This window comes from Cucurbita pepo, chromosome LG17 (assembly GCF_002806865.2).
Source record: "Cucurbita pepo subsp. pepo cultivar mu-cu-16 chromosome LG17, ASM280686v2, whole genome shotgun sequence".
In the NCBI taxonomy this organism is placed as follows: Eukaryota; Viridiplantae; Streptophyta; class Magnoliopsida; order Cucurbitales; family Cucurbitaceae; genus Cucurbita; species Cucurbita pepo.
Window position 1 is genome coordinate 6,799,693 of NC_036654.1, and position 15,287 is coordinate 6,814,979.

At 34.5% G+C, this 15,287-nt stretch overlaps 1 protein-coding gene and 1 long non-coding RNA gene across 2 annotated transcripts; one reads left to right on the forward strand and one right to left on the reverse strand.

Annotated features, from left to right (window-relative positions):
- Window positions 1-433: 433 nt before the first annotated feature.
- Window positions 434-4,630, forward strand: LOC111778537 (calcium-transporting ATPase 12, plasma membrane-type). The gene is made up of 3 exons (XM_023658434.1): window positions 434-1,546; window positions 1,771-2,127; window positions 2,213-4,630. The coding sequence occupies exons 1-3, from the start codon at window positions 905-907 to the stop codon at window positions 4,259-4,261; spliced, it is 3,048 nt and encodes a 1,015-aa protein (XP_023514202.1). The 5' UTR covers window positions 434-904; the 3' UTR covers window positions 4,262-4,630.
- LOC111778538 lies at window positions 4,557-5,007 on the reverse strand. Its single transcript, XR_002812560.1, has 2 exons — window positions 4,950-5,007; window positions 4,557-4,807 (listed from the first exon to the last, which is right to left on the reverse strand). It is a non-coding gene; the product is annotated as an uncharacterized LOC111778538 (long non-coding RNA).
- Window positions 5,008-15,287: the final 10,280 nt, after the last annotated feature.

A 15,287-nucleotide genomic window follows, 5' to 3' on the forward strand; every position in this document is an offset into this window, starting at 1 on the left:
CTTCAAATAACAGCGATTTCTGGTTTATAATATTAAAAATGAAGGGAGATCGAAGGCAAGGAAAATTCATGGCTGTTTGACTTGTCATTCTATGCATCACAGAATGTGAAGGAGGAAGGTGCTGGGAAATTTCCAAGAAAATGACCAGAAATAAACACACTTTAAATAATTGGCTCCACTCCGACAGGTCGTCGTTGTTCTTAATGTGTTTTCTGCAATCCGAAATTTCATGGGTAATTTACAATGTCGTGTTTTTCTGGCAAAAGGACGTTTTTTTTTGTCCTTCGGAATTCGTACATTGTTGACCCTAAGCTACAAAAATCCACGAAAACGTGCTGCCAATGTCTTATTAATGGATTTGATAGAAAAAAAATCCAAATTTGACTAACCTTATTCTTGTTTCTGATCCCCACGTTTGTATATAGTATTCAGATGATAACAACATTCAAATCCATTTGTTCTTATTGTATGAACAGGAATTTACAGACATAATTTTAGTCTACAAAACACAAACTTCGCCTCCTCTACCTAGTTTAATTGAACCACAAAAGCAGCCATCAGACAGCACCTTTTGATACTCAACCCCACATATGAATGTTCTAAGCAAAGAAATCCAAGAATTACAGGACAAGATTCTGGGAAGATTATGATATAAGCAAACAAGATCAGCTTGAGTTTATCTCTCACGCTTTATTTTATTTTTCTTTTCTTTTCTTTTCCTTTCTTTTTTGCCTAATAAGGGCAGCATGTTGGATGTTCATCGCGCTAAATTCATTAGAGTTGACTAGAAAAGTTACTGCTACGAAGGTCTTTGCAATGAGAATGCAAAATATCTATTTATAAGGCTCCTAAAGCCACAAGTTGTGACTTTTGATAGTCTGCAACGAAGGAAACAGCAACAAGCATGAGCAAATTCGAATCCAGTTACCATGAGATTCTACTTCTTGACATCGGCAAAGCCGCCCGAAGGAGGTGGAGAATTGCCTTTGCAGTAATATCCTCAATTCGGGCCATGCTTTCTCTAGCAGTGTCAAGAAGAAAAGATCATTGCAGTTTAATCAACTGTGAGATCTTGGAGGAAGGTTCATATGAGGAACAGATAGTCTACACCAAAGATGATCAGAAGAAGCTGATTGAAATGGTAAAGAACAAAAACTTGGAAGCTTACTGTGAGCATGGGAAAGCTCCAGCCATTGCTAAGTCTCTAGGAACAAATCCAGAGAAGGGAATCAAGGATAATGATGATGTTGTGAATGAACGACGTCAAGTATTCGGTTCGAATACTTACCACAAGCGGCCTCCCAAGAGTTTCTTTCATTTTGTGGTGGAAGCTTTCAAGGACACCACCATTGTCATTTTACTTATATGTGCGGCTCTGGCACTTGGGTTTGGAATAAAAGAACATGGAGGACAAGAAGGGTGGTATGAAGGCGGGAGCATATTTGTAGCTGTTGCGCTGGTGGTTGTTGTTTCAGCCATCAGCAACTTCAGACAGGAGATTCAATTCGAGAAGTTATCAAAAATAAGTAACAACATCAAAGTGGAGGTAGTTTGTTTTTTTTCAAGTTCAAGACATCAAAGAAAGTTATTAGTTTCTCCATCACTGAGCTATCATATTGACCAAAGTAGAGTCTTAATGATAGATTATGATCAATTTAATCTAGTCTTATTCTTAACATTACTAGAGTTTTTCTTCGATATAGTACTTCTTACTCTAATACGATGATAAACTACTACTAAACCCAAAAAGCTTCATATTCCCCCTAACAGGTAGTGAGAGATGGAAGACGCATAGAAGTTTCCATCTTCAATATAGTGGTTGGAGATGTCGTGGTTCTAAACCTTGGGGACCAAATTCCAGCAGATGGGTTGTTCTTAAGTGGTCATTCATTGCAGGTGGATGAGTCAAGCATGACAGGAGAGAGCGATCATGTGATACTCAATTTAACGGAGAACCCCTTCTTGTTGTCTGGAACAAAAGTAGTAGATGGCTATGGTGAAATGCTGGTGACATCAGTGGGAATGGACACGGCCTGGGGCGAGATGATGAGCTCGATATCTCGAGATTCTGAGGAGCAAACACCACTGCAAGTTCGTCTTAACAAATTGACCACTACTATAGGAAAGGTAATGTTAAATTGACAACTAAATCCAAAACCTCAAATTGATAGTTTAAAGGAAATTTAATCTTTTATTCGTATTCTCTAAACAGGTAGGCCTCTCAGTCGCCTTCATAGTCCTTGTTGTCATGTTGGCGCGCTATTTCACAGGAAACACAACCGATGATTTTGGGAACACAGAGTACAATGGTCGAAAAACAGACGTAGATGATGTGATCAATGCAGTTACCCGTATAGTTGCTGCTGCAATTACCATAGTAGTTGTTGCAATCCCTGAAGGCTTGCCATTGGCTGTTACATTAACACTCGCTTATTCTATGAAGAGAATGATGGCAGATCAGGCAATGGTGAGGGAACTTTCTGCTTGTGAAACGATGGGATCAGCAACTGTGATTTGCACGGACAAAACAGGAACTTTGACATTAAACAAAATGAAAGTTACCAAATTTTGGCTCGGCCAAGGGTTCATTGAGGAAGAAAACCCTTCCCACACCATAGCAGAGACTGTTAGTGAGTTAATAAATCAAGGAGTTGGCTTGAACACAACTGGTAGTGTCTATCAACCTTCTCCAGAATCCGAAATTGAAATCTCTGGTAGTCCAACTGAGAAAGCCATTCTCTCTTGGGCGGTCTCAGAATTCAGTATGGACATGGTAAAGTTGAAAAATGCATATTCCATTCTTCATGTGGAAACCTTCAATTCAGAGAAGAAAAGAAGTGGGGTTTTGGTGAGAAAATTGGCTGATAACACAATCCATCAGCATTGGAAAGGAGCTGCTGAGATGATACTCTCAATGTGTTCTAGTTACATTGAAAGAAATGGGAGAACATATCCCTTAGATAACGAAAGCCGAAGAAAACTTGAGAACATAATCCAAGGAATGGCAGCAAGTAGCCTAAGATGCATTGCCTTTGCTTATAGACAAATCTCAGAAGAAGAGGAAAAAAATAGCATGCCAACTGCCTCAGACGTGAAAGAAGATGACTATATATTAATGGGAATAGTTGGCATGAAAGACCCATGTAGAAAAGGGGTGAAGAAAGCTGTGGAAACATGTAAATCAGCTGGAGTTTCCATTAAAATGATCACAGGTGACAACGTTTTCACAGCAAAAGCTATAGCCACAGAATGTGGAATACTAGATTTCGACCACAACACCGCATGCAGAGGAGAAGTAATAGAAGGCTCTGAATTCCGAAACTACTCAAGTGAAGAAAGACTGCAGAGGGTTGATCAAATCAAGGTGATGGCAAGATCCACTCCATTTGACAAGCTTTTGATGGTTCAATGCTTGAAACAGAAAGGCCATGTCGTAGCAGTAACTGGAGATGGCACGAATGACGCACCCGCTCTAAAAGAGGCTGACATTGGACTTTCCATGGGCATTGAAGGCACTGAGGTTGCAAAGGAGAGTTCAGACATCGTTATCTTGGATGATAACTTCACTACAGTAGTCACAGTCTTGAGGTGGGGAAGATGTGTATATAACAATATCCAGAAATTCATCCAATTTCAATTGACAGTCAACGTAGCAGCTCTCACAATTAACTTTATAGCAGCAGTATCAGCTGGAGAGGTTCCCTTAACAGCAGTCCAATTGTTGTGGGTGAACCTCATAATGGATACACTGGGTGCTCTTGCACTTGCTACTGAAAGACCAAATGATGAACTAATGCACAAGCCTCCAGTGGGAAGAACAGAACCCCTAATAACAAATATTATGTGGAGGAACCTTCTAGCCCAAGCTTTATATCAAATAGCAATACTCCTAATTTTCCAATTCCAAGGAAGCAACATCTTCAATGTAAGTGAAATGGTAAACGATACACTAATCTTCAACACTTTTGTCCTCTGCCAAATCTTCAACGAGTTCAACTCAAGGAAACTAGAGAAACAGAACGTCTTTGAAGGCATTCTAAAGAATCATCTATTTCTAGGAATTGTGGGAGTAACGGTTGTTCTACAGGTTATCATGGTAGAATTCCTAAAGAAATTTGCAAATACAGTGAATCTAAATGGCTGGCAGTGGGGACTTTGCATTGCTATTGCAGCTGTTTCTTGGCCTATTGGCTGGATTGTCAAACTCTTTCCCGTTTCTGATAAGCCTTTCCTTAGCTACTTCAAGTGTTTTAAGGGCTGATCAGTTAACCAAATCCCTTTCCCAAATCCTTAGCCTATTTATTACTGCAGTGGTATTCTACGACTCATTTTATCAGCTCCCCGATGAACAAAGAATCCATCAGAGAGACAGAGAGTTCAAATGGATTCTAAGAGATTGGGAAGAGGCGTCTTCATTCATTCAGAGTACAAAATCATCTATCAAGAAATCCTTACAGCAGGGATTGAATTTTGGAAAAACCATAAGCATCTAATATCAGCATTGCAAAATGCAGTATAGTTCACTTGAATTTGTTCTAGGTATAGTGGATTGACAATTATCATCAAGGATTTGCTACTTGTATGGCTTGAAATTTGAATTGTTTCAAAATAAACACAAATACTGTTCTTATTTCTTTTTACATTTTTTCTATCTCCGCATGAAAACTCCGCAATAAAAGAGAAGAAATAGCGTACCGATAATCAACGGCGGAAGAGCATTTTCCTCGCCGGAATTCTTCAATCTCTACCTTCTCCCTCGCAGTTTTCGTTAAATATCTCCAAATTTGAAGATTTGACGATTTAATACCTGACGGATTAGAGATCGAATTCAATACACACAAACTAAATGTAATTCAGAGTGAAAATAAATCAAAGCGNAAAAAAAAAAAAAAAAAAAAAAAAAAAAAAAATCAAAATCAAAATCAAAGGGTGTTAATAGGGGGCTATACTGGCAGCTTTTGAGCGGGAAGGGCACAACCATAGCACCTATGCCTTAAAACTACTCTGTAGCCCTGTAGTTCAACCTCTCGCATGCAATCCAATAATAATAATAATAATAATAACAAATTTCAAATTTTAAATATTTTTTTATTTTTTTTTTATTTTTACAAAGCTTATAAATACTATTTTTCATTTACGTTTTCTTCAACAAAAATAAAATAAAATAATAAATAAATAAATAACTAAATTAAATAATAATAATAAATAACTCAATTAAATAATAATAATAATAATAATAATAAAATAAATAAATAAGCTAAGTTTTAAAAAATTTAAGGAGATGACAGTCACTAGAAGAGAACGTCGAGGAGGGTCGCGATTTCTGGTCAAGACGAATAATGTGGCGAGGAGTGACTTCCTGACCTAGAAGAAACTCGCGCCAAAATGGGGACGATGACAAGTAAGACAAACTTACCAAGTTTGATTGATATGGTGCGTCAATCTACCGCTTTGACGGACCAACCAAGTCGCGGACGACCTGCTTAGCGACAGAGCCACCGTCTTTGGAGTCAATAAGAAAGATCACTAATTAGTCGAATGAGCCTATCCCTCTAACCTATCATTGTTGGGTCAATCTAACCGGCCGTTCCTGCGTCTCCATAGAAATTTTATTTTAGAATTTGATTTAAAATTTAAATCTTTTGTAACAAAAAAAAATTGAAGAGAAATGAGGAGATAACAAAAAAAAATAATAATAATAATAAATAATAATTTTAAGAATCCAATTTTAATTACCATAAATATTCGCTATAAATTATTTCATGTACTCGCTATAAATTACTTCGGGCTTTGTGAACTCTTCTATCATGACCTTGACCTCCCGTCTAGCCCATAAATCGAACCCAACTTCTTTCTAATTCATTAATTTCTACGAGCCGAGGGAATCCAGTCCCAAGCCCATTGCATAAGCTAAAAAAGTTATAACCACGAGCAACAAAATCAGAGTAATGAACTCTATAACTCGCGGACATAATTTGTCGATCATATAATAAATAAAATTGGTTTAAATAGTGTTAGAAAATAAAATATTTATTATTAGATTTGATAAAATTATAGATTTGTATACGTGGATATTAAAATAGAGTGGTTGAGAGTGATGTAATTGGACATGAGAGAAGAAGGGTGGGTGCATTAAATGGGCAAGTGAGGATTGGATTAAAAAAGCATGCGTTGAAATTCTAAATTATTTATTTATTTAATTTAATTTTTTTGAAAAGGAAATTAATCAAATGCATTTAATTGGAGACAGAGATGTAACAGTGGAAAAAAACCCTAAAATTGATTGCATCTGTCATGCATCCCTACTTCTCTTCCACCTGTCCAAACCTATTCCCTCCTATAAATATAAATATTTAATATTTAAAGTTCATCAAATTTTAATTAACAAAAGTAATTAATATTTTAAAAAATTAAATTAATAAATATGTGTATTTGTTATATAAATATAAAAATCTCTTTCTCCTGATAAAAATCTAGTCTAATATCGTGTAAATGAATGACTTACAAAAATTTAGCTTAGGTTCGATTCTTTGTTTAGTTTAGGGCATGGCTATGATACCATGTTAGACGAATACGACTCTCCACGATGGTATGATATTGTCCACTTTGAACATAAGCTCTCTCATAGCTTTGCTTTGGGCTTCCCTAAAAGGTCTCATAGCTCTGATATCATGGTAGACGAACATGACTCTCCCCAATTGTATAATTCTCATAGCTTTGTTTTGGGCTTCCCCAAAAGACTTTATAGCTCTGAACACAACTCTTTAAAATGGTATGATATTATCAACTTTGAGTATAAACTCTCATAGCTTTGTTTCAGACTTTCCCAAAAGGCTTCACAGCTTTGATACCATGTTAGACAAACACGACTCTCCATAATGGTATGATATTGTCCACTTTGAGCATAAGCTCTCGTAGCTTTGCTTTGGGCTTCCCCAAAAGGCTGATAACATGTTAGACGAACACGACTTTCCACAATGGTATGATATTGTCCCGTTTGAGCATAAGCTCTCGTAGCTTTGCTTTCGGCTTCCCCAAAAGGCCTCACAACTCTGATACCATGTTAGATGAACACGACTCTCCACAATGATATGATATTGTTCACTTTGAGCATAAACTCTCATGGTTTTGCTTTGGGCTTGCCCAAAAGGTCTCATGCCAATGGAGAGAGTATTCTTTGATTATAAACTCATGATCATTCTCTAAATGAGCAGATGTGTAACTCTTTTAGTTTTAGTGTACCCGTCTGATAAGATAAGGCCAGTAAACGTTCCTTTGCTCTGGCGTTGGAGGGACTCCGTCTTGCGTTACCGGAAGGGTTACATTACCCAATAATTTTTTTTAATTTTTTAATTTTTTAATTTTATTTCTTCCAAAACCTCTCTCTAAGGTCTCCCCTTATAAATGAACCCAACGGACACATCCTGCCTTTCAATTTTTCAACGCGTCTTGCAAGAAGTACTTCAACTTTTCTTCTCGCTCTTTTCTTCTGGTCCGTTCATCCATGGCCTTCGAAATCTCCCTTTTCTCCTAAAGATTGCCGGCTTTCGGTCGCTCTTCATTTCTTCTTCTTCTTCTTCTTCTTCCTTCTCCTTGAGCGACGTGAATGCACAGAGATGCTCGTCACACGGAGTACCTCTTCTTTTCCTTTTCGATTGCGTTTTATTGGGACTCGATTTGTTTATTTGTTTTGGACTCTCTTTTCTTCCTTTTGATTTTTTCGAAATCATCGTTTCCTGTGTGATTGAGTGATTGTGTTCGCGAGGGAAAAAGTGAAGCTGCCAGCATGATCTACCTTTGGTCGGCAGGCAACGCGTTAAAGAGAAAAGTGAGAAGATAAAGAGATTGGAAATGAGTTTTGCCTCAATTGCCAACCCTAGTTAGGTCATGCTCTGACAGCCTCACTCCTTCCTGCTTTCGAACTTTGGTGAAATTTCAATTCCGCTTCATTTCCACGAAGATTAATGGTAAATTCGTCATGTTTTTCTTTTTGTTTCGATTTGATTTTTTCCTATTTTGCTTCTTTTTGTTCAATGTACCGTGTTCTCGTTGTTAGGTGTGCGATCGTAACTTTATTTCTCGTCTCTGCTTTTCATACACACGAAGATTAATCGATAATGTTTTGATTTACTTTTTTGTTAGGTTTAATGAGAATCGGTAGGCTCGTTGCTAGGCGTGCAATCCGAACTTTTATCCTCCCTGCTTTTTCCTTTGTTTTATTGTCTGTTGCTCCTATTTTTTTTAAGAGAGAATTGAATTTCTTTCTCTTTTGCTTTTGTTTGCTGCTAAAGTATGCTTTGCCTGCCTGCCTGTGCGTTGTGGTGGGGAACCACTGCTTCCCGTGGCCCATGTTTTTTGGCCTAATGTTTTTAATGCCTCTTTTTCCTTGTACGGGTTCATGCTGCAGTTGGCTGAATCTCTTCGTTTTCCTATTGATCTAAATCATATATGGAATTTCTCATTCAGTTTCAGATTTGTTTCACTTTTCGCTGGGTCCAGACTCTGTAGATTTAACTTCTTACTTTTCTTCACATTCCATGCAAGTTTTGAGTGCTATTTTGACTGAGATTATCTCCTTTTGTTTTTATGTTAGAAATAAGAAGTTTCTTTCCTTAAAGTCGTACAGAATAGTTTTTGCTTCATGCTTTTGGATGATTTTGAGCATGTATTGATTTCTAAGTTTATTTTCAAATAGATTGTACTAAATTATGTTTTAGATGTATTCTTTTGGCAACCTTCAAGTAGTTGTTGCTCGAGCAGCTGTCAAACTATATCAAGTAACGTGAGTGTGAAGCTCCTCGCACTACGATTTATGTAAGTTTTTACTTATTGTTCTTGCTTGATTAAACAAATGGTACACGAATGAATTGAGACTATAATTGGGTGATAATTCTTCTAATCATGCAAAATTATATACCAAAAAAAAAAAACCTTAAAACACTGCATAGTTAACCATTCCAATCCAGATAAATAGTGTTCTTAAAAGTAGCTAATGGTTTATCTGGGTGACAGGTGTTTGATTTGGTTTGAATCCTATGCATGAGTTCTATTTGTTTGTTTAGCTTAACTATGGTATGAATTTAGATTTTGATTCTGTATTAGATCAACTTGTGGGTTTTGTTATTCTTTTTAATGATTAAAGGTTCAATGTTTTGTCTTCTTGAACAGTGTCCCTATTATTTTAGGATAAAAGTTTCAATGATGGTAATTTACTTTCATGGAAGTTTGAATAAAGAAAATAGTTTCTTCAACAATTTAAAAAAAAAAAAAACTTAAAATCAATATTTATTGATTATATATATATGTTAAGAATGATTGTAAGTGAGTCCCGTTAATTTAGTAGGAGATCATGAATTTATAAGTGAGAAATATTATCTCCATTGGTATGAGACTTTTTGGGAAGCTACGAGAGCTGATGCACATTAGTATGAGGCCGTTTAGAAAGTCATGAGAGTTTATGCTCTATAAGAACTTTTAGAAAACCACGAGAGCTTATGCTCATTGGTACGAGGCCTTCCATATAGAGCGAGGTGGGTGGTGGGAGAAGTATGCACGTGATTGTAGAAGAGAATCACGTGCCCAAGTTGACGAATGATTAAAAAAAAAAAAATACCAAAATTGAATATAAAAAGACGAAAAGAGGAAAAGACAATAGACCCTAAACCCTAACAGAACTGCGGACCTCTTTTTGAGATCGATTCTCTCTCTAGTTGGGAGCCTCTTTATTATTATTATTTTTTTCTATTTCAAATAATTATAATTTGATCTGATTTTTTTGCACCTAATAATTCCTTCTTCTAGGCTTATTTATAACATATAAATGACTTATGTTTATGTTTTTGTATAATTAATTTGTTTAATTTAACATAGATTACTATGCTTCTTTTGTTTATCAAGATAGTTTAATGATAAATAATATTATATCATAATTTTTTATTTTTTTAATTACAAGGAATAAAGAATTTGATGATTCATTTTAGTAAGTGGTTGATGTAAATGTTGGGTAGGTAAGATATTAAAGTTGTAGTAATAAGAATGATTAAAATAGTTAGTTAATTTTTGAAATTCTACAAAGTAGATTAAACCAAACCCTAATTAGAGTAGAGCATGGGATTCTAGAAAAGTGGACGTGAAAAAAGAAGAAAAGAAGCTCCCAATTCCAAAGACAAAATGATGGTGTGAAAAACATTAATTATTATTATTATTATTAAGAATAAGTGTTACACAAGTTCGGGTATAGCGACTTTTTTTTCTTTTCTTTATGCTTGCATTAATCAATCATATCAGTATTAGGAATGATATTTGTTCACTTTGAGCACAAGCTCTTAAGGCTGTACTTTGGGTTTCTTCCTCAAAAGGCTTCACAAGCTCTCATAACTTTACTTTGGGTTTCTTTTCCAAGAGGCTTCATACAATAGAGATAGTACTTCTTATCTTCATGACTTTGCTTTAGACTTCTCCTCAAAAAAGGTCTCATACCAATGGAGACAGTAGTACTCACTCACTTATAAACAAACGCACATGATCATTCCCTAAATTAGGGGGACTCACTCCTAATAATCCTCAACAATCGGTTCCTCTTCTTTCTCCTTTGTTTTTGTAATCATTTTATTCATCGTGATTATTTAGGGTTTCAGATTATAGTTATGATCTACTTTTTGTGTGTCTATTTGTAAATTAGGGTTTAGGGTTTGGATGCTAAATCACCAAGAACTTTGTAGGAAGAAAATGTGTTATTATAATAGAGATTAATTTTAATTCTATATGTATATAATTTAAGGAAATTAAATTGTGTCAACTCTGATATTTCTTAATGACTTGATGATATGAATGCAAAAGAAATTTATTTTTGTAGTTATTTATTTGAATTTATTTTTAGTTATTTGGAGTGAAAGAAAAGTTTGAGATTAGAGTATATATATATATGTATATAATATTCCACACTTTATTTTGAAAATTGTGGAAATGCAATTAAATAAAGATAAAAAGTGGGAACAAACTTTGGAATATGAGAAAGTTTCTGACATCAATGCAATTTCAAATTTTCACGTTCTACACAATTCCAACCAATCAAAATCTATGCTCACAAACGTGAAAGGTATTATATTTTTGGCCAAAACTATAATTTTCCATACCTCCAATTTTATTGTAACACGTTACACTATATTAACAATATATATATATATTTAGTTTAAAATAAATTTTAAATTATTTGAAACGAGGAGATGAGACGAATAGCTTTAGAGATAGAATATTAATATGATTATGTGTTCCATATTTGTTCTTGAGATTTTGTGTATAGATGAGACGATGATGATGATGAGGACTCCTCGTGAACCTGTCTCTTCCATTTGAACGTACATAAAACAAATGTCAATATTATACACCTACCTTAGGATACCAATTTCAATTTCAAATCTATTTTCGAAGTCTTTCATATTTGTCTCCAATTTCTAGACTTTGTAAGTCACTTTTTTGTGTTGTTGTACGTATGTTATCTCTTGATCGTTTGTGGTATTAAGATTAGATTAGTTTGATGATTTTTTACGTACATGACTGCTCGTGAGGCATGTGGGATTTAGTTAATTTTCGTTTTGGTGAAAGGTAAGCATAACCCGTCTTTAACCCCTCATCAACGAGGATTCTTCCTACATTCAAAAGTTGTTTGATTACGAAATGAGATCTTAATCGATTATGAAAACTTTTTTTTAGTCTTAAAAATTTAGGTACGATTTCAAAATACATGATTAAAGTAGATTAAGTAACAAAGAAAGGGTATTAAGAAACTAAAGATTAATGAAGAACATAGTAAGTTGAATAACTATGGGATACCACATATACATCATTCATTCTGTACCGAGTAAACCAAAATTACGTTGAAATGATCGATACCGAATTGAAGTGATGTTTATAAAATCACAGAAACGGGTGTGACATGAACACGAAAGTGGGTATAGCGGAGGGCGAATGTAGGTGCATAAACAAATGGCAATACATGTGAAATATAAAGGAAAAGGAAAGCAAAGTAATGAAAGACACATGGGTTTTGTTAGGTTTAGATTCTAAACCTTTTTTCTTCTTGTTAAGAATGAGATAGAAAATATAATTGGGAAGGTGTGTATTATCATTGATATTGATATCCTTTAAATAGGATACAAGCTAGTACAAATGAGGAAAATATAAAATAATTAAATACTAAAATAAAATAAAATATACTATAAATCTAACCATAAATGGAAGAATATTAAGATATAATATCTAGGATATATTCCATAAATAATATATCTCAACACTCCCCCTCAAGTTGGAGAGTGTATGTTAATCACGTCCAACTTGTCTTTAACTTGTCTTTACGGTAGGTCAATAACACCCAAGTTGTCTTTCACTCTTGTCTTCTCAGTAATGAAAATATCCGTAAAAAAAATAGACCGCCTTTGATTGGTTTGCATTTTTAGACTTTCAAGAAATTATTGAATTTTCAAGAAAGATGCAAGACTCAGAAATAGACCGCAATGATTGACTCGAGGATTGGTAACTTGTCCCATTTAATTTGATTTGGAACAAGTGAATATCCTCCCTGATCACTTCTCGGTCCATGCATAAATGCTTTAGAAATAGACTGCAATGATTGACTCGAGGATTGATAACTTGTCCATTTAATTTGATTTGGAACAAGTGAATATCCTCCCTGATCACTTGTTGGTCCATGCATAAATGCTTTAGTGGATAATGACACCAAGATCGGTGCTTTGGATCACTTGAGAGGCTGTGAAAGAAAATACGAACATCTTGAATATGTCACCTTAGAGCTTGGTGAGAAATTTGAAGATGCTTATAACGTATTCTTGATATTGGATGATTGACGATGGTAAAGACTTCACTGATTGGTTAGGGTTTGGCTTTAGGTAATACTCCCCTTGGACTCAGAGTCCAAGGGGGTATTAGGAATACCACGATCGATGCTTTGATATTAGGAATATCAAGATCGGTGCTCTGATACCATGTTAAGAATGAGATAGAAAATATAATTGGGAAGGTGTGTATTATCATTGATATTGATATCCTTTAAATAGGATACAAGCTAGTACAAATGAGGAAAATATAAAATAATTAAATACTAAAATAAAATAAAATATACTATAAATCTAACCATAAATGGAAGAATATTAAGATATAATATCTAGGATATATTCCATAAATAATATATCTCAACACTTCTCTTTGAAAGATAGTGTAAGAAGCCATGAAAATGGACCCCCATTTTACTTCTTTTACTCTTTCTTCTTCTTCTTCTTCTTTTTCTTTCTTTCTTTCTTGGTTTCATGGATATTACTCATGTTAACTTCTAGAGAGAGAAACCGACCAAGAGAGAGAGAGAGACCCACATCAAAAGTAAACAACAGGTACCCGTTCAGAGAACATATTAACAATATAAACTTAATATCAGCATCAGCATAAACTTTAACATCGTACTAAAGTAAAAGAAGTTCTCATTGTAATTCTAGTATTTTTTATAGTGCTAATAGTTTAGATGACCGTAAACTAATAGAGTGTGATAAGGTTCTATTTATAAGAAAAACAAAGTATGAGACTCGACTCCTTTTTCTTTTGGAGTCTTAAATCATTTTTTGACTATGCCTTCGAGGAGACTCGACTCGACTCCTTTTCTTTTGGAGTCCTTTGTTTGACATCTGAGGATTTACCAATCTATTGGCATGGCTCTGATACCATGTTAGATGAACACGACTTTCCACAATTGTATGATATTGTCCACTTTGAGCCTAAGCTAGTCAGCTTACCCAAAAGGCCTCCTAACAATGGAGAGAGTATTTTTTTTATTATAAACACGGATCATTCCCTCAGTTAGTCGACGTGGGACTTTCATCATCCAACCGTTTATATTCTCCAACCTAACCAACGTTGAGTTTTGAGGGTTTGTGGGATGACTATCTCTCGTTCCGATCGAGTTTTTGAGTTTAATGGTAATTTTAAACGAGATAAAAAGGGTTTTTTTTTTTTTTTTTTTTTTTGTGTGTGTGTGTGTGTGTGTTTGTGTCAGCTTTTGGTAGGCTCTTCCGTAAATATAATAATAACAAAAACATCAAATTACTTAATACCCAAACATATCTTTCCCCTACCTATTTATACCCCTTTCCCATATGCCCTTACTCTTTTAAACCCATTCCTCTCTCTCTCTCCGTCTCTCTCTGGGTTTCTCTCCGCCGTCTCCTCCGCCGTGCGCCACTAGCTGTTGAAGCTGCCAGCATGATCTGAATCCGAAACCTCCCTGGCGCTGCCTCCAGCGCTCCACCGGAATCGGATCATTATGGTAGCTTCACCTGCTCCTGGTATCACGATTATCCTGGTATCCTAACCCTAATTTACCATCTCTCATTCTCTTCCATTTCTTTCAGATTTTTACTCTATTTCTTCTTAATTGTTTCTTTTTAATAAATTATTTCGGATTTTTTTGTATATTAACTGAAGATTTTGGAATGGGGGGTTTTTGAAAATGGGTATTAATCTTTGATCTTGTTTTAATTTAATTGGTGGGTTTTCTTTGATTTGTATGTTTTTGTTTGAAATTATAGCCAATTGATTGAATTGTTGTTCCTACTCAAGTTGTTCTCAAAATTGGTGTTTTTCTTCGGTTAATAATTTGGGAATGATTTATAATTAATCTAAGAAAGAAACTCGTGTTTTTAAGAATGTGATCATCGTTAGAAGCTAGTCATGTCACCAAAGATGCAGGAAAATGTAGTACCCATCAGGTACGGAATCCAAATTGTGAATTCTTATTTCACGGGTACGAGACTTTACATCTTTCATTGTGGTTGTTTTCATTGTGGTTGTCTTGAAAATAAATTGAATTCAACATTTTATGTCATAAGTTTGTTAAAGACATTTATAGGAAAATATAGTGATAAAGAAAAAAAGAAAAAAAGAAAAAAAGAAAAAAAGAAAAAAGGAAAACCAAATATTAAAGGAGAAAAAAGAATAAGAAAAATTAAAGTATGAAAACATATTTGTTTATATGGAATGAGATTTTGAATGTGTAAATCTTTTTNTTTTTTTTTTTTTTTTTTTTTCCTGTGTAATTAATATTATTTCTAACCAAAAAATTGGAAAAAAAATAATATGTATTTATTTATTAAATTATGTTCTATTATAGATAGAGATGGTTGAAATTTGGAAATTTAATTTTAAGCCATGAAATTTAGAAAAAATAAATATTTTGGATTTTATAGTTCGAAAAATTAATGATAAAATAATGACAAAAATTGAAA

Excerpts from the sequence above, each read along its gene's own strand:
- LOC111778537 (XM_023658434.1), top strand. The coding sequence starts at position 905 with ATGAGCAAATTCGAATCCAGTTACCATGAGATTCTACTTCTTGACATC. Across the intron at positions 1,547-1,770 it reads GTAACAACATCAAAGTGGAG|GTAGTGAGAGATGGAAGACG; the intron begins GTAGTTTGTTTT and ends TCCCCCTAACAG. Across the intron at positions 2,128-2,212 it reads TGACCACTACTATAGGAAAG|GTAGGCCTCTCAGTCGCCTT; the intron begins GTAATGTTAAAT and ends TTCTCTAAACAG.